The 27,784-nt window shown below is 37.2% G+C and overlaps 1 protein-coding gene across 1 annotated transcript in view; it reads right to left on the bottom strand.

Annotated features, from left to right (window-relative positions):
* Positions 1–25,572, bottom strand: part of timm44 (translocase of inner mitochondrial membrane 44 homolog (yeast)) — a 44,580-nt gene extending 19,008 nt beyond the window's left edge. Inside the window, exons 1-9 of the mRNA XM_061883096.1 lie at positions 25,474–25,572; positions 22,728–22,832; positions 13,315–13,518; positions 13,165–13,245; positions 12,939–13,088; positions 10,236–10,372; positions 10,052–10,137; positions 3,450–3,542; positions 1,009–1,133 (exon numbers count right to left, since the gene is read on the bottom strand). Of these exons, the coding sequence (XP_061739080.1) occupies positions 1,009–1,133; positions 3,450–3,542; positions 10,052–10,137; positions 10,236–10,372; positions 12,939–13,088; positions 13,165–13,245; positions 13,315–13,518; positions 22,728–22,832; positions 25,474–25,503 (1,011 nt within the window). The 5' untranslated portion in view covers positions 25,504–25,572. The remainder of the gene's footprint in view (positions 1–1,008; positions 1,134–3,449; positions 3,543–10,051; positions 10,138–10,235; positions 10,373–12,938; positions 13,089–13,164; positions 13,246–13,314; positions 13,519–22,727; positions 22,833–25,473) is intronic.
* Positions 25,573–27,784: the final 2,212 nt, after the last annotated feature.

Genomic DNA, 27,784 nt, shown 5'->3' with positions numbered 1-27,784 from the left:
AGCAACAAAAGAGAAAAAGCCACCAAAATAGGAGCACAAGACAAGAAGTAAAACACTACACACAGGAAAACAGCAAAAAAGTCCAAATAAGTCAGGGTGTGATGTGACAGGTGGTGACAGTACACCTACTTTGAGACAAGAGCTATAGTGATGCATGCTTGCTTATGTTTTAAAGTCATATCCAACAATTGCAAGAACGACTTTTTACTCTCAACTGAGTTTCGTTTTTTCATGTTTTCTGTTGATGGTGTGCCTCAGCATTTTTTCAACGCAAAAAATGTGTCTTGGCTCAAAAAAGGTTGAAAAACACTGTTCTAAATAAAGGGGACCACAAAAAATTGCATTATTGGCTTTATTTTAACAACATGAAACATATGTTTATTATTGGAATTTAGTCCTTAAATAAAATAGTGAACATACTAGACAACTTGTCTTTTAGTAGTAAGTAAACAAAGACTCCTAATTAGTCTGCTGACATATGCAGTAACATATTGTGTCATTTATACACCTATTATTTTGTCAACATTATGAGGGACAAACTGTAAAAAATGATTATTAATCTACTTGTTCATTTAATGTTAATATCTGCTTATTTTCTGTTTCAACATGTTCTATCTACACTTCTGTTAAAATGTACTAATCACTTATTCTTCTCTTCTTTGATACTTTACATTAGTTTTTGATGATACCACACATTCAGGTATCGATCCGATACCAAGTAGTTACGGGATCATATTCAAAGTCCTCATGTCTTCAGGGACGTATTTCCTGAATTTATAAACAAAATACGATTTATTTTGAAAAGGGAAAAAAATGTAATGATGCTAAAAATTAGACGTTGTGATAGTAGTATCAACTAAATACACTATTGTACTTGGTATCATTACAGTGGATGTCAGGCGTAGATTCATCAATAAAGCCATTTCTTTGTGGTCCCCTTTATTTAGAAAGCATCAAAATACATTTTGGTACCGGTACCAAAATATTGGTATCTGAGATCTGCCATACCTCTAAAATATTGGGGATGATGTCACGCTCGCACTGCTTGAGGAAAGAATCTTTGTCGAAGGAGGGGTCCGCCTTCAAAATCTCGGTCAGAACCTCGGACATCTCGGTCTTGGAGAAGAGTCCGCCTGGATGAGAAACACGCGGCATTTAATCTCTGAAGGTTTAGTGGCCACATGCGTGGACAGCACCTTTTAGCTCTCACTTCCAAAATGGTGTACAGTACTGAATTGGGGTCTTATGACCACTTATGTGGACACTTATACTGCCATCTGGTGGTGTCAAAAGAGTAAAACATACAATGGAATTTTGAAGAAAAAAAGTGTAAAAATAAAAAATAGCATGTCACTAAACATGTAGTACACGTTTGTTTATTTTTATGGACTAAGTACATCATGTCAAAAGATGATTTTTAGTTTTTATTCTAATTAGGGTCCAATAAACCCAAATAGCAAAGAAAAAAAAGCATGTAAAAAAAAAACAGCTTGGGCCTTAAGAGGTTAAAGGCCTACTGAAATGAGATGTTCTTATTTAAACGGGGATAGCAGGTCCATTCTATGTGTCATACTTGATCATTTCGCCATATTGCCATATTTTTGCTGAAAGGATTTAGTAGAGAACATCGAGGATAAAGTTCACAACTTTTGGTTGCTGATAAAAAAGCCTTGCCTGTACCGGAAGTAGCAGACGATGTGTGCGTGACGTCACGGGTTGTGGAGCTCCTCACATCTGAACATTGTTTACAATCATGGCCACCAGCAGCAAAAGCAATTCGGACCGAGAAAGCGACGATTTCCCCATTAATTTGAGCGGGGATGAAAGATTTGTGGATGAGGAAAGTGAGAGTGAAGGACTAGGAAAATTAAAAAAAAGGCGAGGACAGCGGGAGCGATTCAGATGTTATTAGACACATTTACTAGGATGATTCTGGAAAATCCCTTATCTGCTTATTGTGTAACTAGTGTTTTAGTGAGATTATATGGTTGTACCTGTACAACCTGAAGGTCGGCCCCCCACCTTTCTTCAGCACCAGTTTACGGGTGGTGGCGATGCCCATCTCTGCCCTATGCAAGGGACCCTCTTCGAAACACGATCTTTTGAAATGATCGCTGCATAATACACTGTACTTTGTGTGTGTGGTCCAATCCAACCATGTTCGCTTGACATCTCTGTTCCATAGTAAAGCTTGACTGTCATCTTTCGGGAATGTAAACAATTAAACCCCGGCTGTGTTTGTGTTGCTACAGCCGGCCGCAATACACCGCTTCCCACCTACAGCTTTCTTCTTTGATGTCTCCATTGTTCATTGAACAAATTGCAAAAGATTCAGCAACACTGATGTCCAGAAGACTGTGGAATTTAGCGATGAAAACAGACGACTTAATAGCTGGGAACGATGCTGGAACAAAATGTCCTCTACAATCCGTGACGTCACGTGCAAGCGTCATCATACCGCGACGTTTTCAGCAGGATACTTAGGCGCGAAATTTAAAATTGCAATTTAGTAAACTAAAAAGGCCGTATTGGCATGTGTTGCAATGTTAATATTTCATCATTGATATATAAACTATTAGACTGCGTGGTCGCTGGTAGTGGCTTTCAGTAGGCCTTTAAGATGGAGATAATGAAGCAGGCTGTGGTGATGAACCATTCAGAGGCGTGCAGACCCAGGTCATCTTTTAGCATTCAAGCCAACTTCATCCGAGCCAGAGAGGGACTTGATTTACTGAAACCCCATACTGTAAATACGGACTATGTTCAGGGTTTCCCTTAGTACAGGCGTGTCAATCTGGTTTTCATTGAGGGCAACATCGCAGTTATTGGGGGGGGGTTACCCACATTTGCGGTCCTCTCCAAGGTTTCTCATAGTCATTCTCATCGACGTCCCACCGGGTTGTGAGTTTTTCCTTACCCTTATGCAGCCCTTTGAGACACTTGTGATTTAGTGCTATATACATAAACATTGATTGAATGATTGATTGTCTACGCGTTTCTCCTCATTGAGCCAAATTTCATTCTGTCTCTGTTTGATTCCTTGCTTCTTGTCTTGTTTAATAGATGTCATCAGTGTTTGAACCTGACAGAAAGGATCTGTATTCTGTTTTTATTTACCACTTACACAACGTGCCAACTTCACTGCTTTCGGGTTTTGTATTTATATTAGCAATACATAATTTGATGCATTTATTTTTCATCAGCTCCAAACTCTACTAAAAAAATAAAAACCCCATGCAATTGGAAAGACACACAATGTCATCTCAATTCCGTCCCGTACTTCTTAAGTCCCACGGTGCACATAAAAGTGGCTTTCACATGCTAATGACTTAAAACCTGTCAATCAGACCTCGCAATGAAACGCCAGTGCTGGCACTGGACCGTGGACCGGAAGGTTGAATCCAGCCGACACGGCACTTCTATTGTGGTGACAATGTCGCGGTGCTCACCTATGAGGTCGGTCATCTTGTCAGTGACGGCCCGCGATGCTCGGATGAAGGCGTTGTCGCTCTCATCGTACTTCATCTTCATTTCGAAGAACCCTGCAGTGGGGATGGCGGAGGAGAATAGATGATCACAAATGCAGCCCCGCGGGGATTGAGTCCATCATGATGTTCCCACTCTTCACACTCCACAGCCGCTACATTAGGTACACCTGCGCCGGTGACACACTGTGCTTATTATTATTGTAATGTAGCATCCTCCTGAGAGATCGTTTTCATTTTATGATCAAAGTATGGCAAACATCCAAGAGTATAATGTCTTTTAAATGCAACGACAGATTTATAGTTCAACCATAAATCGTCTGGATGCTAAAACTATTCCAACAGGAAATGACAATTTCAGTAGACCTGGCTTGAAAAGGCTGAAATGCTAACAGTTAGCACGCTAGCCAGAAAGCAAGAAACGTGATAGTTAGCATGTGTCAAATACCGACATATGGCCGAGGTGTATGCCTTAAAAAATAGCGAAAAAAGATAGCAGGCTAATGTTAGCATGCTAATGGTATACATGCGTCAAGTACGAAAATATATGACCGAACCAAAAAATTCCCGGTTTTCCCGAAATTCCGTAATACCATTTCTCAATTAAAAATGGTACTTCCTCAACATTTCTCGACCAATTAAAAAAATTCCAACACCAACCATTATTCTTATCCAGAACATTCAAATGTTTTAGCATTTTCCCAAAAAATTCCCGCTTTTCCCGAAATTCCCATTGAAAAGAATGGGACATTTCTCAATGTCATTTTTGTGTCACATTTTTTATCCGTTCCAACTTCAAAATATTCAGCCTGCTCAGGAATTATGTGCCCTATTTCAATAATTCTAAAAAAAATTCTACAATTTTGTAGAATTCCCAGTTTTTAGGGGCATTTTCCCCATTCAAAATGCATTGTCCATTTTTCCAAACTTCCACAAGTCCTACATTTTTCCATCGATTCAAACCGTTCCACCGTCAAATTATTCCTGTTAATCAGGACAAAAAACAAAGTTGCTTTTTGAAATGGGAAAATTCCCGTTTTTTCCAAAATTCCAGTAATTCTGTAATACCATTTCTCAATTAAAAATTTTACTACATCAACATTTCTCGACCAATTAAAAAAAATTACAACAACAACCATTTAAAGTTATTCAGACATTCGAATGTTTTAGCATTTTCAAAAGAATTCCCGCTTTCCCCGAAATTCCCACTGAAAAGAATGGGACATTTTTCAATGTTCCACAACTCCCGCATTTTTGATCCAATTCAAACCGTTCCAACTTCAAAATATTCAGCCTGTTCGGGAATTATGTGCCCTATTTCAATAATTCAAAAAAAATTCTAGAATTTCCTAGAATTCCCAGTTTTTAGGGACATTTTCCCCCATTCAAAATGCATTGTCCATTTTTCCAAACTTCCACAATTCTTACATTTTTCCATCGATTCAAACCGTTCCATTGTCAAATTATTCCTGTTAATCAGGACAAAAAACAAAGTTGCTTTTTGAAATGGGAAAATTCCCGTTTTTTTCCAAAATTCAAGTAATTCCGTAATACCATTTCTCAATAAAAAATTTTTACTACATCAACATTTCTCAACCAATTAAAAAAATTACAACACCAACCATTTAAAGTTATTCAGAACATTCGAATGTTTTAGCATTTTTTTAAAAATTCCCGCTTTCCCCGAAATTCCCATTGAAAAGAATGGGACATTTTTCAATGTTCCACAACTCCCACATTTTTGATCCGATTCAAACCGTTCCAACTTCAAAATATTCAGCCTGTTCAGGAATTATGTGCCCTATTTCAATAATTCTAAAAAAAAAATTCCAGGATTTCTTTAGATTTCCAAGTTCTTAGGGACATTTTCCCCATTCAAAATGCATTATCCACTTTTCCAAACTTCCACAATTTCCACATTTTTCAACCAATTCAAACCTTTCCACCGTCAAATCATTCCTGTTAATCAGGTGAAAAAACAAAGTTGCTTTTAGCAAAGGAAAACGTCCCGGTTTTCCCGAGATTCCAGGAATTCCCTAATACCACTTTTCAATTAAAAATGTTACTGCATCAACATTTCTCGACCAATTAAAAAAAATTCCAACAACAACTATTTAAACGTATTCAGAACATTCAAATGTTTTAACATTTTCAAAAAAAATTCCTGCTTTTCCCGAAGTTCCCATGAAATTCCCATTGAAAAGAATGGGACATTTTTCAATGTTCTACAACACCCACATTTTTGATCCGATTCCAACCGTTCCAACTTCAAAATATGCAGCCTGTTTAGGAATCATGTGCTCTATTTCAATAATTCTAAAAAAAAAACATGTAAGGATTTCCTAAAATTCCCACTTTTCAGGGGCATTTTCCCCATTCAAAATGCATTACCCATTTTTCCAAACTTCCACAATTCCCACATTTTTCAATCGCTTTAAACCGTTCCACCGTCAAATCATTCCTGCTAATCAGGACATAAAAAGTTGCTTTTTCAAATGGAAAAATTCCCGGTTTTCCCGAAATTCCAGGAATTCCGTAATACCACTTTTCAATTAAAAATGTTACTGCATCAACATTTCTCGACCAATTAAAACAATTCCAACACCAACGTATTCAGGACATTCAAATGTTTAAACATTTTCCAAAAAATTCCCGCTTTTCCCAAAATTCCCATTGAACAGAATGGGACATTTTTCAATGTCATTTTTGTGTCACATTTTTTATCCGATTCAAACCTTTCCAACTTGAAAATATTCAGCCTGCTCAGGAATTATGTGCCATATTTCAATAATTCTAAAAATAAATTCCAAGATTTCATAGAATTCCCAGTTTTTAGGGACATTTTCCCTATTCCAAATGCATTATCTATTTTTCCAAACTTCCACAGTTCCCACATTTTTTAACCGATTCAAACTGTTCCACCGTCAAATCATTCCTGTTAATCAGGACAAAAAAACAAAGTTGCCTTTTTAAATAGGAAAATTCCCGGTTTTCTCAAAATTCCAGGAAATCCGTAATACCATTTCTCAATTAAAAATGTTTCATCCACATTTCTCGATCGATTTTAAATATTCTAACACCAACCATTTAAACTCATTCAGAACATTACAATATATTATCTTTTTTTTTAAAGGGGAACATTATCACAATTTCAAAAGGGTTAAAAACAATAAAAATCATTTCCTAGTGGCTTGTTGTATTTTTGGAAGTTTTTTTCAAAATGTTACCGGTCTCGGAATATCCCTAAATAAAGCTTTAAAGTGCCTTATTTTCGGCTCTCTGCGAAGACACTATCCATTTCCCTGTGACGTCACACAGTGCTGCCAATGTAAACAAACAATGGGAATACCACAGCAAGATATAGTGACATTAGCTCGGATTCAAACTCGGATTTCAGCGACTTAAGCGATTCAACAGATTACGCATGTATTGAAACAGATGGTTGGAGTATGAAAATATTGAAGAAGAAACTGAAGCTATTGAGCGAATAGCTATTGATGCTATTCATAGCCATAGCATGGCCGAATAGCTGCGTTAGCATCGCCGGTAAAATGTGCGGACCAAACGATCAGGACTTTCGCATCTTGTGACACTGGAGCAACTTAAATCCGTCGATTGGTAAGTGTTTGTTTCGCATTAAATGTGTGTGGGAGGAAACGTAATATAGTTGCAAATGCATCTGCAGGTTATCCATACATCTCTGTACCATGTCTGCTTTAGCACCGCCGGTAAATAGCATGTTAGCATCGATTAGCGTAGCATGTTAGCATTGATTAGCTGGCAGTCAACATCAACAAAACTCACCTTTGTGATTTCGTTGACTATTGTTGCAAATGCATTTGCTGGTTATCCACACATCTCTGTGCCATGTCTGCCTTAGCATCGCCGGTCAAATGTGGAGACACTCTGGCACATTCAATGGGGGTCTGGCGGCAGACACTTTGGCATCTTGGGGCCAGTGGTGCAACTTGAATCCCTCCCTGTTAGTGTTGTTACACCCTCCGACAACACACCCACAAGGCATGATGTCTCCAAGGTTCCAAAAAATAGTCAAAAAAACGTAAAATAACAGAGCTGAGACCCCATGTTTGTAATGTGTTGAAAATGAAAAGGGCGGGTGTGTTACCTCGGCGACGTCACATTCTGACGTCATCGCCTCCAGCGCAATAAACAGAAAGGCGTTTAATTCGCCAAAATTCACCCATTTAGATTTCGGAAATCGGTTAAAAAATAGATGGTCTTTTTTCTGCACCATCAAGGTATATATTGACGCTTACATAGGTCTGCTGATAATGTTCCCCTTTAATTCCCGCTTTTCTCGAAATTCCCAATGAAAAGAATGGGACATTTTTCAATGTTCCACAACTCCCACATGTTTTATCCGATTTAAATTGTTCCAACTTCAAAATATTCAGCCTGTTCAGGAATTATGTGCTCTATTTCAAAAATTCAAAAAAAAATTCCAGGATTTCCTAGATTTTCTAGTTTTTACAGACATTTAACCCAATTTTCAACTCATTCAAACCGTTCCACCGTCAAATCATTCCTGTTAATCAGGAAAAAAAACTAAGTTACTTTTTAAAATGGAAAAATTCCCGGTTTTCCCAGAGTTCCAGGAAATCCGTAATACCATTTCTCAATTAAAAATGTTTCATCAACATTTCTCGACCGATTTTAAATATCCCAACACCAACCATTTAAAATTATTCAGAATATTAAAATATATTCGCTTTTTTTTATTCCCGCTTTTCTCGAAATTTTTCAATGTTCCACAACTCCCACATGTTTTTATCCGATTTAAATTGTTCCAACTTCAAAATATTCAGCCTGTTCAGGAATTATGTGCTCTATTTCAAAAATTCTAAAAAAAATTCCAGGATTTCCTAGAATTTCTAGTTTTTACAGACATTTAACCCAATTTTCAACCTATTCAAACCGTTCCACTGTCAAAATAATTCCTGTTTCAGGAAAAAAAAACAACTTGCTTTCTGAAATGGAAAATTCCCGGTTTTCTCAAAAATTCCAGGAAATCCGTAATACCATTTCTCAATTAAAAATGTTTCATCAACCTTTGAGTACCTTGAAGGTAGAAAAGCGCTATACAAGTACAACCCATTTATTTATCATTTATTTCTCGACCGATTTTAAATATTCCAACACCAACCATTTAAACTTATTCAGAACATTAAAATACAATAGCATTTTTTTTTTTAATTACCGCTTTTCCCTAAATTCCCAATGAACAGAACGGGACATTTTTCAATGTTCCACAACTCCCACATGTTTTTATCCGATTTAAATTGTCCCAACTTCAAAATATTCAGCCTGTTCAAGAATTATGTGCTCTATTTCAAAAATTCTAAAAAAATTACAGGATTTCCTAGAATTTCTAGTTTTTTACAGACATTTAACCCAAATTTCAACTGATTCAAACCGTTCCACCGTCAAATCATTCCTGTTAATCAGGAAAAAAAACTAAGTTGCTTTTTGAAATGGAAAAATTCCCGGTTTTCCCAGAGTTCCAGGAAATCCGTAATACCATTTCTCAATTAAAAATGTTTCATCAACATTTCTCGACCGATATTCCAACACCAACCATTTAAACTTATTCAGAACATTAAAATACAATAGCATTTTTTTTTTTTTAGTCCCACTTTTCCCGGAATTCCCAATGAAAAGAATGGGACATTTTTCAATGTTCCACAACTCCCACATGTTTTTATCCGATTTAAATTGTCCCAACTTCAAAATATTCAGCCTGTTCAGGAATTATGTGCTCTATTCCAAAAATTCTAAAAAAATTACAGGATTTCCTAGAATTTCTAGTTTTTACAGACATTTAACCCAATTTTCAACTGATTCAAACCGTTCCACCGTCAAATCATTCCTGTTAATCAGGAAAAAAAAAAAACTTGCTTTCTGAAATGGAAAAATTCCCGGTTTTCCCAGAGTTCCAAGAATTCCGTAATACCATTTCTCAATTAAAAATGTTTCATCAACATTTCTCGACCGATTTTAAATAATCCAACACCAACCATTTAAAATTATTCAGAACATTAAAATACAATAGCATTTTTTTTTTTAAATTCCCGCTTTTCCTGAAATTCCCAATGAAAAGAATGGGACATTTTTCAAAGTTCCACAACTCCCACGTTTTATCCGATTTAAATTGTTCCAACTTCAAAATATTCAGCCTGTTCAGGAATTATGTGCTCTATTTCAAAAATTCTAAAAAAAATTCCAGGATTTCCTAGAATTTCTAGTTTTTACAGATATTTAACCCAATTTTCAACTAATTCAAACCGTTCCACTGTCAAATCATTCCTGTTAATCAGGAAAAAAAAACAAAGTTGCTTTCTGAAATGGAAAAATTCCCGGTTTTCCCAGAGTTCCAGGAATTCCGTAATACCATTACTCAATTAAAAATGTTACTACATCAACATTTCTTAGAATTCCCCTTTTTAGGGACATTTTCCCCATTCAAAATGCATCATCCATTTTTCCAAACTTCCACAATTCCCACATTTTTCAACCTTAAATACAATTCAAAAAGCAGGACAACTTACTGTTGAAGACCATATTATTGTCTTTGAAGTCCTTCCACTGCTGGTACCATTTGGAGTCCCTGTGGAGCACCACGCCCGTAGCTTCCCTGAAAGAACACACACATATAACGATAAACAACCTCACACTTTCAATAAACACCAAAGTCCACAGACGACGTCGTGGTCAGTTTGTCCGCTCACGTACTCGTTGGCTTCATAGACCTTGTTTTCCTCCGCCGACCCCTTGGAGGAGAACTCGCTCCGCTTCCTGAGTCTGGCGGGAGGCCGGTAGGGGCCGGTGTGGCCCAGGTCGTCGATCTCCTTCTTCACGCTCTCCATACCCTGGATGAGGTCAGCAAAGTAAGAACGACTGCAAAAATGGAGAGGATTGATCTCATCTAGAAGGTTGCATGAGTCATTACTGTACGTTTGTCTGGCTGGCAGTTAAGTCAGTAAAATTAACTACGGGCAGATTTGAAGGAAAAGTCACAAGAACTTTAGTGTGTGCGTATGCCGGCCCCACAACAAGTCAATAAAGTTGCACTCAGGGAGTTACATCCATGGCTTGGCATCGTCTTGCTGAAATAAGCAGGGGCGTCCTTTGAATGCTCCAAAACCTGTATGGACCATTCAGCATTAATGGTGCCCTTACCCATGCCTTGGGCACTAATGCACCCCCATACCATCACAGATGCTGGCTTTTCAACTTTGCGTTGATAACAGTCTGAATGGTTCGCTCCCCCTTTGGTCCGGATGACACAATGTCGAATATTTCTAAAGACAATTTGAAATGTGGACTCGTCAGACCACAGAACACTTTTTCCACTTTGCATCAGTCCATCTTTGATGAGCTCGGGCCCAGAGAAGCCGGCGCCGTTTCTGGGTGTTGTTGATAAATGGCTTTGGCTTTGCATAGCAGAGTTTTAACTTGCACTTACAGATGTAGAGACTAACTGTACCAACTGTAGTTACTGACAGTGGTTTTCTGAAGTGTTCCTGAGCCCTGCACGCAGGGAGTTTCATCCATGGCGACACACGTGAGCAAAGTCTGTGGTCACACGGCCTGTTTAAGTTGGAAGTGTCATACTTTTTGCAGATTTTAAAAGACGTGTGTGAGTGTTAGTACAAAACCCAAAAGCCAGTGAAGGTGTCACCTCGTGTGATTCATAAATAAAAAGACAATTCAATGATTTGCAAATCCTTTACAATTTATATTCAATTGAAAAGACTGCAAGGACAAGATATTTCATGCTCACAAATTTTTTTGCAAATAATCATGAACTTAGAACTTAATGGCAGCAACACATTGCAAAAAAGGCATTTTACCAGTGTGTTACATGGCCTTTCCTTTTAAAACTCAGTAAAGGTTTGTGAACTAAGGAGACACATTTTTGAAGTGGAAATATTTCCCATTCTTGCTTGATGTACAGCTTAAGTTGTTCAACAGTCTCCCTTCTCATATTTAGGCTTCATATTGCACCACACATTTTCAATGGGGGACAGGTCTGGACTACAGGCAGGCCAGTCTGGTACCCGCACTCTTTTACTATGACGCCACACTGTTGTAACACATGACTTGGCATCATCTTGCTGAAATAAGCAGGGGCGTCCTTTGAATGCTCCAAAACCTGTATGGACCATTCAGCATTAATGGTGCCTTCACAGATGTGTAAGTTACCCATGCCTTGGGCACTAATGCACCCCCATACCATCACACATGCTGCCTTTTACACTTTGCGTTGATAACAGTCTGGATGGTTCGCTTCCCCTTTGGTCCGGATGACACAATGTCGAATATTTCTAAAGACAATTTGAAATGTGGACTCGTCAGACCACAGAACACTTTTTCCACTTTGCATCAGTCCATCTTAGATGAGCTCGGGCCCAGCGAAGCCGGCGCCGTTTCTGGGTGTTGTTGATAAATGGCTTTGGCTTTGCATAGCAGAGTTTTAACTTGCACTTACAGATGTAGCGACCAACTGTAGTTACTGACAGTGTTTTTTCTGAAGTGTTCCTGAGCATATGTGGTGATATCCTTTAGGCACTGATGACAGTTTTTGATGCCTTACCTCTTAAAAGATTGAAGGTCACGGGTATTCAATGTTGGTTTGCAGCCTTGCCACTTACGTGCAGTGATTTCTCCAGATTCTCTGAACCTTTTGATGATATGACGGACCGTAGATGGTGAAATCCCTAAATTATTTGCAATAGCTTGTTGAGAAATGTTGTTCTTAAACAATTTGCGTTCCTGACAAAGTGGTGACCCTCGCCCCATCTTTGTTTGTGAATGACTGAGCATTTCATGGAAGCTGCTTTTAGATTAGATTAGATTGGATTAGATATTACTTTATTTATTCCGTCAGGAGAGTTCCTTCAGGAAAATTACAATTTTCAGCACAATCCCATTCAAGATCTGACAAACATTACAGGGAGACAGAACAGGATCGCTGACGGGTCTGCCGGCTTCCAGCGCCCCTTACAAAACAGATGACATACAGGTAAACAGCGGGGGGGGGGGGGAGATGGGGGAAAAGAATAGAAGATTAAACTAAAATAAAATTAAAAAAAAAATTAAAAATCGGTCTTAGACTGGGCCCTGGAGTGGGGGTGCAGACTGAGGCCAAGGGAAAAAAACAAAAAAAAAACACCCAATCATCGCACCCACCTGTTCCCAATTAGCCTGTTCGCCTGTGGGATGTTCCAAATAAGCGTTTGATGAGCATTCCTCAACTTTCAGTCTTTTTTGCCACTTGTGCCAACTTTTTTTAAACACCTTGCAGGTGTCAAATTCTAAATGAGCTAATATTTGCAAAAAGCAACAAAGTTTACCAGTGTGAACGTTAAATATCTTGTCTTTGCAGTCTATTTAATTGCATATAAGTTGAAAAGCAGTGCATGGAATCCAAACCTGTGAGATGGCTTTGAAAGCACCGGTCTTTCCCAACATCTCCCCGCTCTTGGAGACCGTCTCTGCTGAGGTCTTGGCCGTTTTGGCCGCCTCTTCCATTCCCTCCTTGATCTTCTTCCCGATGTCCGTGCGACTGACCTCCTCCAAACCCTGGTCAGGCACAAGAACACATCCCCATGAGCCGTCTCAGACCACCTATTGACGGTGTGACACTCCCGGTCTTTACCTCCTTTACTGTGTCCGAGAGGTTCTCCAGCTTCTTCTTCAGGACCTCGGAGGTCCTCACCGTTTCAGATTCTATAGTTTTCTAAGAAGGCACAGAGCTTTAGGAACAACACCATTGTCGAAGGCAGCGTGTAAGAGAGCAAATACTGACATATTTCCTGCGCGCTTGCCTCAAAGCGTCAGACTCCTCCAGTTTTTTGGCCTCTTCGCGGAACTTTTTGATGTTTTCTTTCATTTCCTTGTTTTTGCCCATCTCCTGCTTCAGGTTGTCCAGGAATTCTCCGAGGAAACCCTTTCTTCCCGCGCCTCGCTCCCCCGACAAATATCTCACCTGAAGACGTGAGGACTGTGGCACCTTTCACAGAAACACAGAAGAACATACTTTAAGCAGCAGGCACAACAGGTACGATCCATGTGGATAAAACTATATCAACATGGATCGCGATTGACACGTCATCAATATCAATAAAAAAAATGCGTTCAAAAGAAAACATCAAATATGCATTATCCCCAAAACCCTTTTTTTTCACGTTTAATGCCCTTTTTTCCATGGAAAAGTCCTGTTTTTATGGTAAAAACATAAAATGTTTCCATATTTTCAAAAAAACATTTCATGTTTTATGCCCTTTCATCCAAAGAAAACCCTTTTTATGGCAAAAAAAATTAATATGCAGTGTTTTCCCCCAACATTTTGTTCTTGTTTTGTGCCCTTTTTTCCAAAGAAAACCCTGTTTTTATGGGAAAAACATCAAATATGCAACATTTTCCCCAAAACATTTAATGTTTTATGACATTTTTTCTAAAGAAAAGCCTGTTTTTTTGGGGGGCAAAAACATAAAATAAGCTTTATTTTTTGAGACATATTTGATGTTTTATGACATTTTTCCAAAGAAAACCCTGTTTTCATGGTAAAAACATTAAATGTTTCCATATTTTCCCAAAAACTTTTCATGTTTTATGCCCTTTTATCCAAAGAAAACCCTTTTTATGGCAAAAAAATTAAATATGCTTCATTTTCCCCAAAACATTTTTTCATGTTTTATGCCCTTTTTTCCAAAGAAAACCCTGTTTTTATGGTAAAAACATAAAATATGCAACATTTTCCCCAAAATATTTAATGTTTTATGACATTTTTTCTAAAGAAAAGCCTGTTTTTTTTGGGGCAAAAACATAAAATAAGCTTTATTTTTTGAGACATATTTGATGTTTTATGACATTTTTCCAAAGAAAACCCTGTTTTCATGGTAAAAACATTTAATGTTTCCATATTTTCCCAAAAACGTTTCATGTTTTATGCCCTTTTATCCAAAGAAAACCCTTTTTATGGCAAAAAAATTAAATATGCAGTGTTTTCCCCCCAAACATTTTTTTCTTGTTTTGTGCCCTTTTTTCCAAAGAAAACCCTGTTTTTATGGTAAAAACATAAAATATGCAACATTTTCCCCAAAACATTTAATGTTTTATGACATTTTTTCTAAAGAAAAGCCTGTTTTTTTGGGGGGGCAAAAACATAAAATAAGCTTTATTTTTTGAGACATATTTGATGTTTTATGACATTTTTCCAAAGAAAACCCTGTTTTCATGGTAAAAACGTTAAATGTTTCCATATTTTCCCAAAAACTTTTCATGTTTTATGCCCTTTTATCCAAAGAAAACCCTTTTTATGGCAAAAAAATTAAATATGCAGTGTTTTCCCCCCAAACATTTTTTTCTTGTTTTGTGCCCTTTTTTCCAAAGAAAACCCTGTTTTTATGGGAAAAACATCAAATATGCAACATTTTCCCCAAAACATTTAATGTTTTATGACATTTTTTCTAAAGAAAAGCCTGTTTTTTTGGGGGGCAAAAACATAAAATAAGCTTTATTTTTTGAGACATATTTGATGTTTTATGACATTTTTCCAAAGAAAACCCTGTTTTCATGGTAAAAACATTAAATGTTTCCATATTTTCCCAAAAACTTTTCATGTTTTATGCCCTTTTATCCAAAGAAAACCCTTTTTATGGCAAAAAAATTAAATATGCTTCATTTTCCCCAAAACATTTTTTCATGTTTTATGCCCTTTTTTCCAAAGAAAACCCTGTTTTTATGGTAAAAACATAAAATATGCAACATTTTCCCCAAAATATTTAATGTTTTATGACATTTTTTCTAAAGAAAAGCCTGTTTTTTTGGGGGCAAAAACATAAAATAAGCTTTATTTTTTGAGACATATTTGATGTTTTATGACATTTTTCCAAAGAAAACCCTGTTTTCATGGTAAAAACATTTAATGTTTCCATATTTTCCCAAAAACGTTTCATGTTTTATGCCCTTTCATCCAAAGAAAACCCTTTTTATGGCAAAAAAAATTAATATGCAGTGTTTTCCCCCAACATTTTGTTCTTGTTTTGTGCCCTTTTTTCCAAAGAAAACCCTGTTTTTATGGGAAAAACATCAAATATGCAACATTTTCCCCAAAACATTTAATGTTTTATGACATTTTTTCTAAAGAAAAGCCTGTTTTTTTGGGGGGCAAAAACATAAAATAAGCTTTATTTTTTGAGACATATTTGATGTTTTATGACATTTTTCCAAAGAAAACCCTGTTTTCATGGTAAAAACATTAAATGTTTCCATATTTTCCCAAAAACTTTTCATGTTTTATGCCCTTTTATCCAAAGAAAACCCTTTTTATGGCAAAAAAATTAAATATGCTTCATTTTCCCCAAAACATTTTTTCATGTTTTATGCCCTTTTTTCCAAAGAAAACCCTGTTTTTATGGTAAAAACATAAAATATGCAACATTTTCCCCAAAATATTTAATGTTTTATGACATTTTTTCTAAAGAAAAGCCTGTTTTTTTTGGGGCAAAAACATAAAATAAGCTTTATTTTTTGAGACATATTTGATGTTTTATGACATTTTTCCAAAGAAAACCCTGTTTTCATGGTAAAAACATTTAATGTTTCCATATTTTCCCAAAAACGTTTCATGTTTTATGCCCTTTTATCCAAAGAAAACCCTTTTTATGGCAAAAAAATTAAATATGCAGTGTTTTCCCCCCAAACATTTTTTTCTTGTTTTGTGCCCTTTTTTCCAAAGAAAACCCTGTTTTTATGGTAAAAACATAAAATATGCAACATTTTCCCCAAAACATTTAATGTTTTATGACATTTTTTCTAAAGAAAAGCCTGTTTTTTTGGGGGGGCAAAAACATAAAATAAGCTTTATTTTTTGAGACATATTTGATGTTTTATGACATTTTTCCAAAGAAAACCCTGTTTTCATGGTAAAAACGTTAAATGTTTCCATATTTTCCCAAAAACTTTTCATGTTTTATGCCCTTTTATCCAAAGAAAACCCTTTTTATGGCAAAAAAATTAAATATGCAGTGTTTTCCCCCCAAACATTTTTTTCTTGTTTTGTGCCCTTTTTTCCAAAGAAAACCCTGTTTTTATGGGAAAAACATCAAATATGCAACATTTTCCCCAAAACATTTAATGTTTTATGACATTTTTTCTAAAGAAAAGCCTGTTTTTTTGGGGGGCAAAAACATAAAATAAGCTTTATTTTTTGAGACATATTTGATGTTTTATGACATTTTTCCAAAGAAAACCCTGTTTTCATGGTAAAAACATTAAATGTTTCCATATTTTCCCAAAAACTTTTCATGTTTTATGCCCTTTTATCCAAAGAAAACCCTTTTTATGGCAAAAAAATTAAATATGCTTCATTTTCCCCAAAACATTTTTTCATGTTTTATGCCCTTTTTTCCAAAGAAAACCCTGTTTTTATGGTAAAAACATAAAATATGCAACATTTTCCCCAAAATATTTAATGTTTTATGACATTTTTTCTAAAGAAAAGCCTGTTTTTTTGGGGGCAAAAACATAAAATAAGCTTTATTTTTTGAGACATATTTGATGTTTTATGACATTTTTCCAAAGAAAACCCTGTTTTCATGGTAAAAACATTTAATGTTTCCATATTTTCCCAAAAACGTTTCATGTTTTATGCCCTTTTATCCAAAGAAAACCCTTTTTATGGCAAAAAAATTAAATATGCAGTGTTTTCCCCCCCAAACATTTTTTTCTTGTTTTGTGCCCTTTTTTCCAAAGAAAACCCTGTTTTTATGGTAAAAACATAAAATGTGCAACATTTTCCCCAAAACATTTAATGTTTTATGACATTTTTTCTAAAGAAAAGCCAGTTTTTTTGGGGGGGCAAAAACATAAAATAAGCTTTATTTTTCGAGACATATTTGATGTTTTATGACATTTTTTCCAAAGAAAACCGTTTTTGTGGCAAAAGCATAAAAAATGCAATATTTTCTCCAAAACTTGTTTTCATGTTTTATGCCCTCCAGAGAAAACCCTGTTTTTTGATGGTAAAACATAAAATGTGCAATATTTCCCCAAAACATTTTATGTTTTATGCCCCCTTTTTCCAATGAAAACCCTATTTATATGGCAAAAACATAAAACATGCAATACTTTCCCCGAAACAATTTTTTTATGTTTAAATGCCCATTTTTCCAAGGAAAATCCTTTTTTTTTCATGGCAAAAACAATAAATAAGCAAAATTTTCCCCAAAACATTTTTTCATGTTATGTGCCCTTTTTTTCTGGCAAAAACATAAAATAAGCCTTATTTTTCGAGACATATTTGATGTTTTATGACATTTTTTCCAAAGAAAACCCTGTTTTTATGGTAAAAACATAAAATATGAAACATTTTCACCAAAACATTTAATATTTTATGACATTTTTTCCAAAGAAAAGCCTGTTTTTTGGGCAAAAACATAAAATAAGCTTTATTTTTCGAGACATATTTGATGTTTTATGACATTTTTTCCAAAGAAAACCCTGTTTTTGTGGAAAAGGCATAAAAAATGCAACATTTTCCCCAAAACATTTAATTTTTGATGACATTTTTTCCAAAGAAAAGCCTGTTTTGGGGGCAAAAACAGAAAATAAGCATTATTTTCCGAGACATATTTGATGTTTTATGACATTTTTTCCAAAGAAAAACGTTTTTGTGGCAAAAGCATAAAAAATGCAATATTTTCTCCAAAACTTTTTTTCATGTTTTATGCCCTCCAAAGAAAACCCTGTTTTTTAATGGTAAAACATAAAATGTGCAATATTTCCCCAAAACATTTTATGTTTTATGCCCCCTTTTTCCAATGAAAACCCTATTTATATGGCAAAAACATAAAACATGCAATACTTTCCCCGAAACAATTTTTTCATGTTTAAATGCCCATTTTTCCAAGGAAAATCTATTTTTTTTTTATGGCAAAAACAATAAATACGCAAAATTTTCCCCAAAACATTTTTTTATGTTTTATGCCGTTTTTTTCCATGGAAAACCCTGTTTTTATGGTAAAAACATAAAATATGCAACATTTTCCCCAAAACATTTAATGTTTTATGACATTTTTTCTAAAGAAAAGCCTGTTTTTTTGGCAAAAACATAAAATAAGCTTTATTTTTCAAGACATATTTGATGTTTTATGACATTTTTTCCAAAGAAAACCCTGTTTTTATGGTAAAAACATAAAATATGCAACATTTTCCCCAAAACATTTAATGTTTTATGACATTTTTTCTAAAGAAAAGCCTGTTTTTTTGGCAAAAACATAAAATAAGCTTTATTTTTCTAGACATATTTGATGTTTTATGACATTTTTTCCAAAAAAAAACCCTGTTTATATGGTAAAAACATTAAATATGCAACATTTTCCCCAAAACATTTAATGTTTTATGACATGTTTTCCAAAGAAAAGCCTGTTTTTTATGGCAAAAACATAAAATAAGCCTTATTTTTCGAGACATATTCGATGTTTTATGACATTTTTTCCAAAGAAAACCGTTTTTGTGGCAAAAGCATAAAGAATGCAATATTTTCTCCAAAACTTTTTTTCATGTTTTATGCCCTCCAAAGAAAACCCTGTTTTTTGATGGTAAAACGTAAAATGTGCAATATTTCCCCAAAACATTTTATGTTTTATGCCCCCTTTTTCCAATAAAAACCCTATTTATATGGCAAAAACATAAAACATGCAATACTTTCCCCGAAACAGTTTTTTCATGTTTATGTCCATTTTTCCAAGGAAAATCCTTTTTTTTTTATGGCAAAAACAATAAAAACACAAAATTTTCCCCAAAACATTTTTTCATGTTTTATGCCCTTTTTTCCATTGCAACCCCTGTTTTTAATGGTAAAAACATAAAATATGCAGGATTTTCCCCAAAACAGTTGATGTTGTATACCCTTTTTTTCTAAGAAAACCCTGCTTTTTTCACAGCTAAAACATAAAATATGCAATAATTTCTCCAAACCATTTTCTTAATGTTATATGCTCTTTTTTCCAAAACAAATCTGTTTTTTATGACAAAAACATAAAATATGCACTACTTTACCCTAGGGCTGGGCGATATTGCCTTTTTTCAGTATTGCGATATTTTTAGGCCATATCGCGATATACGATGTATATTAAGATATTTTGCCCCAGATAAAATATGCAATATTTTCCCCAAAATATTTTTTTCATGTTTTATGCCATTTTCCAAAGAAAACCCATTTTTTAATGGTAAAACATAAAATGTGCGATATTTTCGCCAAAAGATTTTGTTATATTCCCTCTTTTTCCAAAGAAAACCCTGTTTATATTAAAGTTAAAGTAGTAATGATTGTCACACACACACTAGGTGTTGTGAAATCTGTCCTCTGCATTCGACCCATCCCCTTGTTCACCCCCTGGGAGGTGAGGGGAGCAGTGAGCAGCAGCGGTGCCGCGCCCGAGAATCATTTTTGGTGATTTAACCCCCAATTGCAACCCTTGATGTTGACTGTCAAGCAGGGAGGTAATGGCTCTCATTTTTACAGTCTTTGGTCTGACCTGGCCAGGGTTTGAACTCACAACCTACAGGGTGGACACTCCAATCACTTCTTACATACAGTTGTGATCAAAATTATTCAACCCCCACACAATTTTGGTGTTTTAGTAAGTTGGACATTTATTCCGTATGTTGTTTATAGTCATATCAAATAAAGATGTGTCAAATAGACAAATGCAACTTCAATTGTAACACTGTATTTTACAAAATACCAAAAAAGGACATTTTTCTTAATATCTCATTGACAAAATGATTCAACCCCCTAGTTCCATGCATCTTTAGTACTTAGTAGAACAGCCTTTGGCAGTAATGACATCCTTCAAAGGTGATACACAATCTTCTTGCAAGCATCTACAGGTATTTTAGCCCATTCCTCTTGGGCAAAGGCCTCCAGTTCTTTCATATTCTTGGGCTTGTGTGCTGCAACTGCCTTCTTCAAGTCCCACCACAGCTTTTCTAGAGGATTTAGGTCTGGCGACTGTGAAGGCCACTCCAGAGTCTTCCAGCCCTTCTTCTGCAACCACTCTGATGTTGATTTGGAGGTATGCTTGGGATCGTTGTCCTGTTGGAAGGTCCAACGTCTCCCAAGCCTCAGCTTCGTCACTTACTTCGTGACATTTGCAGCTAATATATCCTGCTAGGAAATAGAATTCATAATGCCTTGAACGCGCTGGAGATTCCCGGTACCTGAGGCAGAGAAACAGCCCCAGAGCACCATGCTTAACAGTAGGAAAGGTGTTCTTCTCTTTGTAAGCTTCATTTTTTTCTCCTCCAGACATAACGTTGATTCATAGGCCCAAAGAGTTCCACTTTTGTCTCATCACTCCATAGAACAGTTTCCCAAAACCTTTGGGGTTTGTCCAGATGATTTTTGGCATACTGGAGTCTATTTTACTTGTGCCTGGTAGTCAGAAATGGGGTGCGCCTGGGAGTTCTGGCATGGAGGCCTTCATCTCGTAGTGCGTGCCTTATTGTCTGGGACAAAACCTGCGTTCCCCCCTCTGCAATGTCCTGTTGTAGTTCCTCAGCCGTTTCCCGGGGGTTTTTCACCACTGTACTCACACAGCATCCTCTTTCTACCACGCCCAGGTACTGTTTCCACTGTGCTTTTAGCTTTAAACTTGCGAATTATGCTCCCAACTGTGTCTCTTGGAATGTGTAATGTCTTTGCTATTTTCTTATATCCATATCCTTTCTTATGAAGAGGAATGACCTCCTCTCTTGACTTCTTTGACCACTCCCTGGACTTCACCATGTTGCAAATACACCATTGACCATCTACAAGAAGCTGAGCGTCACAGTCTTTTTCAATCAGTTTAATTGTTGCTCGTTATGGTTCTAATCACATCTACAGGTGTTTTCAACACCTGATTGAAAAGACCTTATTCAAATTCTGTTCTTAAGAGTTATGATCTTCAAGGGGTTGAATCATTTTGTCAATGAGGTATTAAGAGAAATGACACTGTTTGGTATGTTACAAAATATAATGTTGTAATTCAAGTTGCATTTGTCTATTTATCCATCCATCATCTTCCGCTTATCCGAGGTCGGTTCGCGGGGGCAACAGCCTAAGCAGGGAAACCCAGACTTCCCTCTCTCCAGCCACTTCGTCTAGCTCTTCCCGGGGGATCCCGAGGCGTTCCCAGGCCAGCCGGGAGACATAGTCTTCCCAACGTGTCCTGGGTCTTCCCCGTGGCCTCCTACCGGTTGGACGTGCCCTAAACACCTCCCTAGGGAGGCGTTCGGGTGGCATCCTGACCAGATGCCCGAACCACCTCATCTGGCTCCTCTCCATGTGGAGGAGCAGCGGCTTTACTTTGAGTTCCTCCCGGATGGCAGAGCTTCTCACCCTATCTCTAAGGGAGAGACCCAAACTCATTTGGGCCGCTTGTACCCGTGATCTTATCCTTTCGGTCATGACCCAAAGCTCATGACCATAGGTGAGGATGGGAACGTAGATCGACCGGTAAATTGAGAGCTTTGCCTTCCGGCTCAGCTCCTTCTTCACCACAACGGATCGGTACAACGTCCGCATTACTGAAGACGCCGCACCGATCCGCCTGTCGATCTCACGATCCACTCTTCCCTCACTCGTGAACAAGACTCCTAGGTACTTGAACTCCTCCACTTGGGGCAGGGTCTCCTCCCCAACCCGGAGATGGCATTCCACCCTTTTCCGGGCGAGAACCATGGACTCGGACTTGGAGGTGCTGATTCTCATTCCGCTCGCTTCACACTCGGCTGCGAACCGATCCAGCGAGAGCTGAAGATCCCGGTCAGATGAAGCCATCAGGACCACATCATCTGCAAAAAGCAGAGACCTAATCCTGCGGTCACCAAACCGGAACCCCTCAACGCCTTGACTGCGCCTAGAAATTCTGTCCATAAAAGTTATGAACAGAATTGTCTATTTAATGCATCTTTATTTGATATGACTATAAACAAAATACGGAATAAATGTCCAACTTGCTAAAACACCAAAAATGTGTGGGGGTTGAATAATTTTGATCACAACTGTATTCCTTATTTTCAATAGTTCATCAAAAATATCAACTGATATAAAAACACTTATAGCGTGGTACAGTTTTCAGCCGTATCGCCCAGCCTGTGATGCCACACCCAGTCAGACAGAAATCAACTTGGGTCATGCAAAAATAGTGACTTATCAAACTTTCCTACCTGGGAAGAACTGGAGGGAAAGTTCCGTATTCTGAAGACATTTGCTCTGTTGTGCAGCAGCAAGATATTGGAAGGACATGTCGCAGAAGATGTCCTTAAACATAACTGACGAGAGAAAAAAAAAGTAAATATTATTAGCCTGAAACTTCAGTATGTGCACTTTTAAAAGTGTAAGACAGGATGTAGAATTGGATACAAAAAACATTGAGTCTTTGGTTGTCCATAAAGAAACATTGAAAGAAGCACTTTGATGGTAAAAACAGTGTCAAGTGTGTCATTATTGAACATATGAAGGGAAAAATATCCAAATCCATTGCTATTCTTTATAAAGTAAGACACATGCTGAATAAGACATGTCTGCATATGTTATATTATTCTTTTATTTTTCCATATTTAACATATTGTCTTGAAGTTTGGGGAAATGTGTATAAAACAAACATAGACCCAATAATTCAACTTCAAAAGAGGGTCATTAGAATAATACACAAAGTGTGCTACTATGAACCCCCTCTCCACTTTTTGGACCAGTTGATCTGCCGTTTCTTTTCTTTTCTGCTCTGCCCCCTTCTTCCTTGTGGAAGGGGGGGCACAGGTCCGGTGGCCATGGATGAAGTGCTGGCTGTCCAGAGTCGGGACCCGGGGTAGACCTCTTGAAATGGCTATTATGCTAGATTCACTATGGACTGGACTCTCACTATTAACTTAGATCCACTATGGACTGGACTCTCACTATTATGTTAGATCCACTATGGACTGGACTTTCACAATATTATGTTGGATCCACTATGGACTGGACTCTCAGTATTATGCTAGATCCACTATGGACTGGACTTTTACTACAATGTTAGATCCACTATGGACTGGACTCTCACTGTTATGTTAGATCCACTATGGATTGGACTCTCACCATTATGTTAGATCCACTATGGACTGGACTCTCCCTATTATGTTAGATCCACTATGGAATGGACTCTCACTATTATGTTAGATCCACTATGGACCGGGCTCTCACTATTATGTTAGATCCACTATGGACTGGACTCTCACTATTATGCTAGATCCACTATGGACTGGACTTTTACTACTATGTTAAATCCAATATGGACAGGACTCTCACTATTATGTTAGATCCACTATGGACTAGACTCTCAGTATTATGCTAGATCCACTATGGACTGGACTTTTACTACTATGTTAGATCCACTATGGACTGGACTCTCACTGTTATGTTAGATCCACTATGGATTGGACTCTCCCTATTATGTTAGATCCACTATGGACTGGACTCTCACTATTATGTTAGATCCACTATGGACTGGACTCTCACTGTTATGTAAAATCCACTATGGACTGGACTCTCACTGTTATGTAAAATCCACTATGGACTGGACTCTCCCGCTAATATGTTAGATCCACTATGGACTGGACTCTCACTATTATGTTAGATCCACTATGGACTGGACTCTCGCTATTATGTTAGATCCACTATGGACAGGACTCTCACTATTATGTTAGATCCACTATGGACTGGACTCTCACAATATTATGTTATATCCACTATGGACTGGACTCTCACTATTATGTTAGATCCACTATGGACTGGACTCTCACAATATTATGTTAGATTCACTATGAACTGGACTCTCACAATATTATGTTAGATTCACTATGGACTGGACTCTCACTATTATGTTAGATCCACTATGGACAGGACTCTCACTATTATGTTGGATCCACTATGGACTGGACTCTCACAATATTATGTTAGATCCACTATGGACTGGACTCTAGCGATTATGTTAGATCCACTACGGACTGGCCTCTCACTATTATGTCAGATCCACTATGGACTGGACTCTCACTATTATGTTAGATCCACTATGGACTGGACTTTCACACTATTATGTTAGATCCACCATGGACTGGACTCACACACTATTATGTTAGATCCACTATGGACTGGACTCTCACTATTATGTTAGATCCACTATGGACTGGACTCTCACTATTATGTTAGATCCACTATGGACTGAACTCAGACTAATAAGTTAGATCCACTATGGACTGGACTTTCACAATATTATGTTAGATCCACTATGGACTGGACTCTCACATTATTATGTTAAATCCACAATTGACTGGACTTTCACTCTTATCTCAGATCCACAATGGACTGGACACTCACTACTATGTTAAATCCCACATCTGCGGTCCTTTCCAAGGTTTCTCATAGTCATTCACATTGACGTCCCACTGGGTTGTGAGTTTTTCCTTGCCCTTACGTGGGCTCTACCGAGGATGTCGTTGTGATTTGTGCAGCCCTTTGAGACACTAGTGATTTAGGGCTATATAAATAATCATTGATTGATTGATTGATTGAATTATATGACCGAAATATGTCATTCATTCATTCATTATAAGTTAAACTATTTACATCTTGGCATTGTGTTTGGGGGGAACCAAAAAGCACGAGCTGGGGGTCAAGAATGCCTCCTTTAGATATCCCTAAATAACTTTAAAATAATAATATTTATTGAAATTATTATTTGGCGGCGACTTTAGTTAGATAATCGGTAAATGTGGCCAATCACGTTGTCAGAATGCAGTGTACGGTTCGTCATTACGGCGTGGAAAAAAAAAACCCACCGAAATAAATTGCGTACATTTTGAATTTGAAGTAAATGTCCAATTGTAAAACGAAGTGTTTAAAGTGTTTAAAGTGTTAAAACGCGACACAAGCACTCACCTGATAACACTGACACAGGGGGGAAGCCATCTTGAATGTAGTGACGTTTGACCTTCTTCCGGTATGGACCTTCCATGTCCCGAGGGGAGGGGGCTTACTTCTGATTGGCTAACAATTTGCGAGGGGTAGGTTCTGGGTGGTGATTGGATAATATGGTACGGTGGGCGGGTCTTAGGCGCGTTTTGAATGTTAATTCAGCATAAAAAAAAGCGGATTTACATTTTTATTACTAATCTAAATCGTTCCATAACTTTGAAAAATCAATAAATTGATATTTTCTAAATGTATTCATTGTAATAATTATTTAATGTTACCTGATTGGGTAACATGTTGCGGGGAGGTTGTGGCTGATGATTGGATAATATGGTACGGTGGGCGGGTCTTCAGTGTCCATTCATTCAAGGTGTTTTGAATGTTAAAGGCCTACTGAAATGAGATGTTCTTATTTAAACGGGGATAGCAGGTCCATTTTATGTGTCATACTTGATCATTTCGCGATATTGCCATATTTTTGCTGAAAGGATTTAGTAAACAACATTGACGATTAACTTCTTTTTACACTTGAATTTTAAAATGTTACTTATGTGTCATGATGGTGTTTTTTCGCTTGTCTTTAGTATCACTTCCTGTCCTGGTGCTCTTGCTTTGTCAGTATTTCCTGTTTGGTCTTAGTTAAGGGTGTCGAAAGTATGTTAGCATGTTAGCTTGCTAAAATTAACACGCTATCTTTTGTCGTTTATTTGGCAGCCGTTCTCTTCAGAGTCATGTAACTTGATACTTGACACATGTTAACTATTAGCATGCTAGCCTTGAACTTTTAATTAGCATGCTAGCCTTGCCTGTACAGGAAGTAGCAGAAAATGTGCGCGTGACGTCACAGGTTGTAGGGCTCCTCACATTGTTTATAACGTAAGCCTCCAGCAGCGAGAGCTATTCGGACAGAGAAAGCGACGATTTCCCCATTAATTTGAGCGAGGATGAAAGATTTGTGGATGAGGAAATTTAGAGTGAAGGACTAGAAAAAAAAGTTTAAAAAAAAGCAATTGCAGTGAGAGCGATTCAGATGTTTTTAGACACATTTACAAGGATAATTCTAGGAAATCCCTTATCTGCCTATTTGTCAGGTTCACACACTGGTGACATCTATTAATCTGACAAGAACCAAGGAACCAAGCAGACACAGGGTTAAATAGAGCTCATGAGGAGACACGTGTTTTGGGCTGTACTCTAGTTACAGATCCAAACAACGTTCTAAAGAACAGCCCGCGTGCCTCCTGTATTTATTAGGGAAATCCCTATTACATCATTGTGACTGAGGGAAAGGGGGGAGTGGACTCGACACAAGATATGATAATACAAAAATGCAAATATGTTGACACTTGGTGCTATCGCCCAGTCTGTTCTTGTGCTGGTCCCAGAACAGAATGTTTGGTCTTGGCAGTCAGCAGGCGGAATCTGGACAGAACACTCATAGGAAAAAAAGGCAGGCAATCTCTCAGATTGCTAGTTCTGCACAAATACAGAAAAACCGCTTTGGCACAAATTGACAATACTTTATAGTAACGGCCCTTAAGCATATAGTTATGATGATAATATATACATAATTATTCTAACAATTATAGTGAGTTAAATAGTACCTGATAGTCGGATGGGTGTGGCCACGGTTGTGTTGACGGGTGTGTTGAGAGAAGTGTTGAGGGAAGGGACGAAGCTGCAGCAGGACAGAAGCTCCGCTGATCTCCGGTAAGAGGCGACTTTTTACCACAATTTTCTCACCGAAAACTGCCGGTTGACAGGTAGTCGGGATCCATGTTCGCTTGACCGCTCTGATCCATAGTAAAGCTTCACCTCCGGGAATTTTAAACAAGGAAACACCATGTGTTTGTGTGGCTAAAGGCTAAAAGCTTCCCACCTCCATCTTTCTACTTTGACGTCTCCATTATTAATTGAACAAATTACAAAAGATTCAGCAACACAGATGTCCAAAATACTGTGTAATTGCGCGATGAAAAGAGACGACTTTTAGCCGTTAGTGGTGCTGGGCTAAAATGTCCCCTCCAAACAAAAACGTCATAAACATGCGCCATCATTCCGTGACGTTTTCAACAGTAAACTCCGCGGGAAATTTAAAATTGTAATTTATTAAGCTAAAATGTGTTGCAATGTTAATATTTCATCATTGATATATAAACTATCAGACTGCGTGGTCGGTAGTAGTGGCTTTCAGTAGGCCTTTAATTCAGCATAAAAAAAGTTGATTTAAATTTTTAATAGAAATATAAATCGTTCCATAACTTTCAAAAATCAATAA

This window comes from Nerophis ophidion, linkage group LG22 (genome assembly GCF_033978795.1).
Source record: "Nerophis ophidion isolate RoL-2023_Sa linkage group LG22, RoL_Noph_v1.0, whole genome shotgun sequence".
In the NCBI taxonomy this organism is placed as follows: Eukaryota; Metazoa; Chordata; class Actinopteri; order Syngnathiformes; family Syngnathidae; genus Nerophis; species Nerophis ophidion.
Note: the sequence above shows the minus strand (reverse complement) of the source record. Positions and strands in the feature narration are given on the sequence as shown.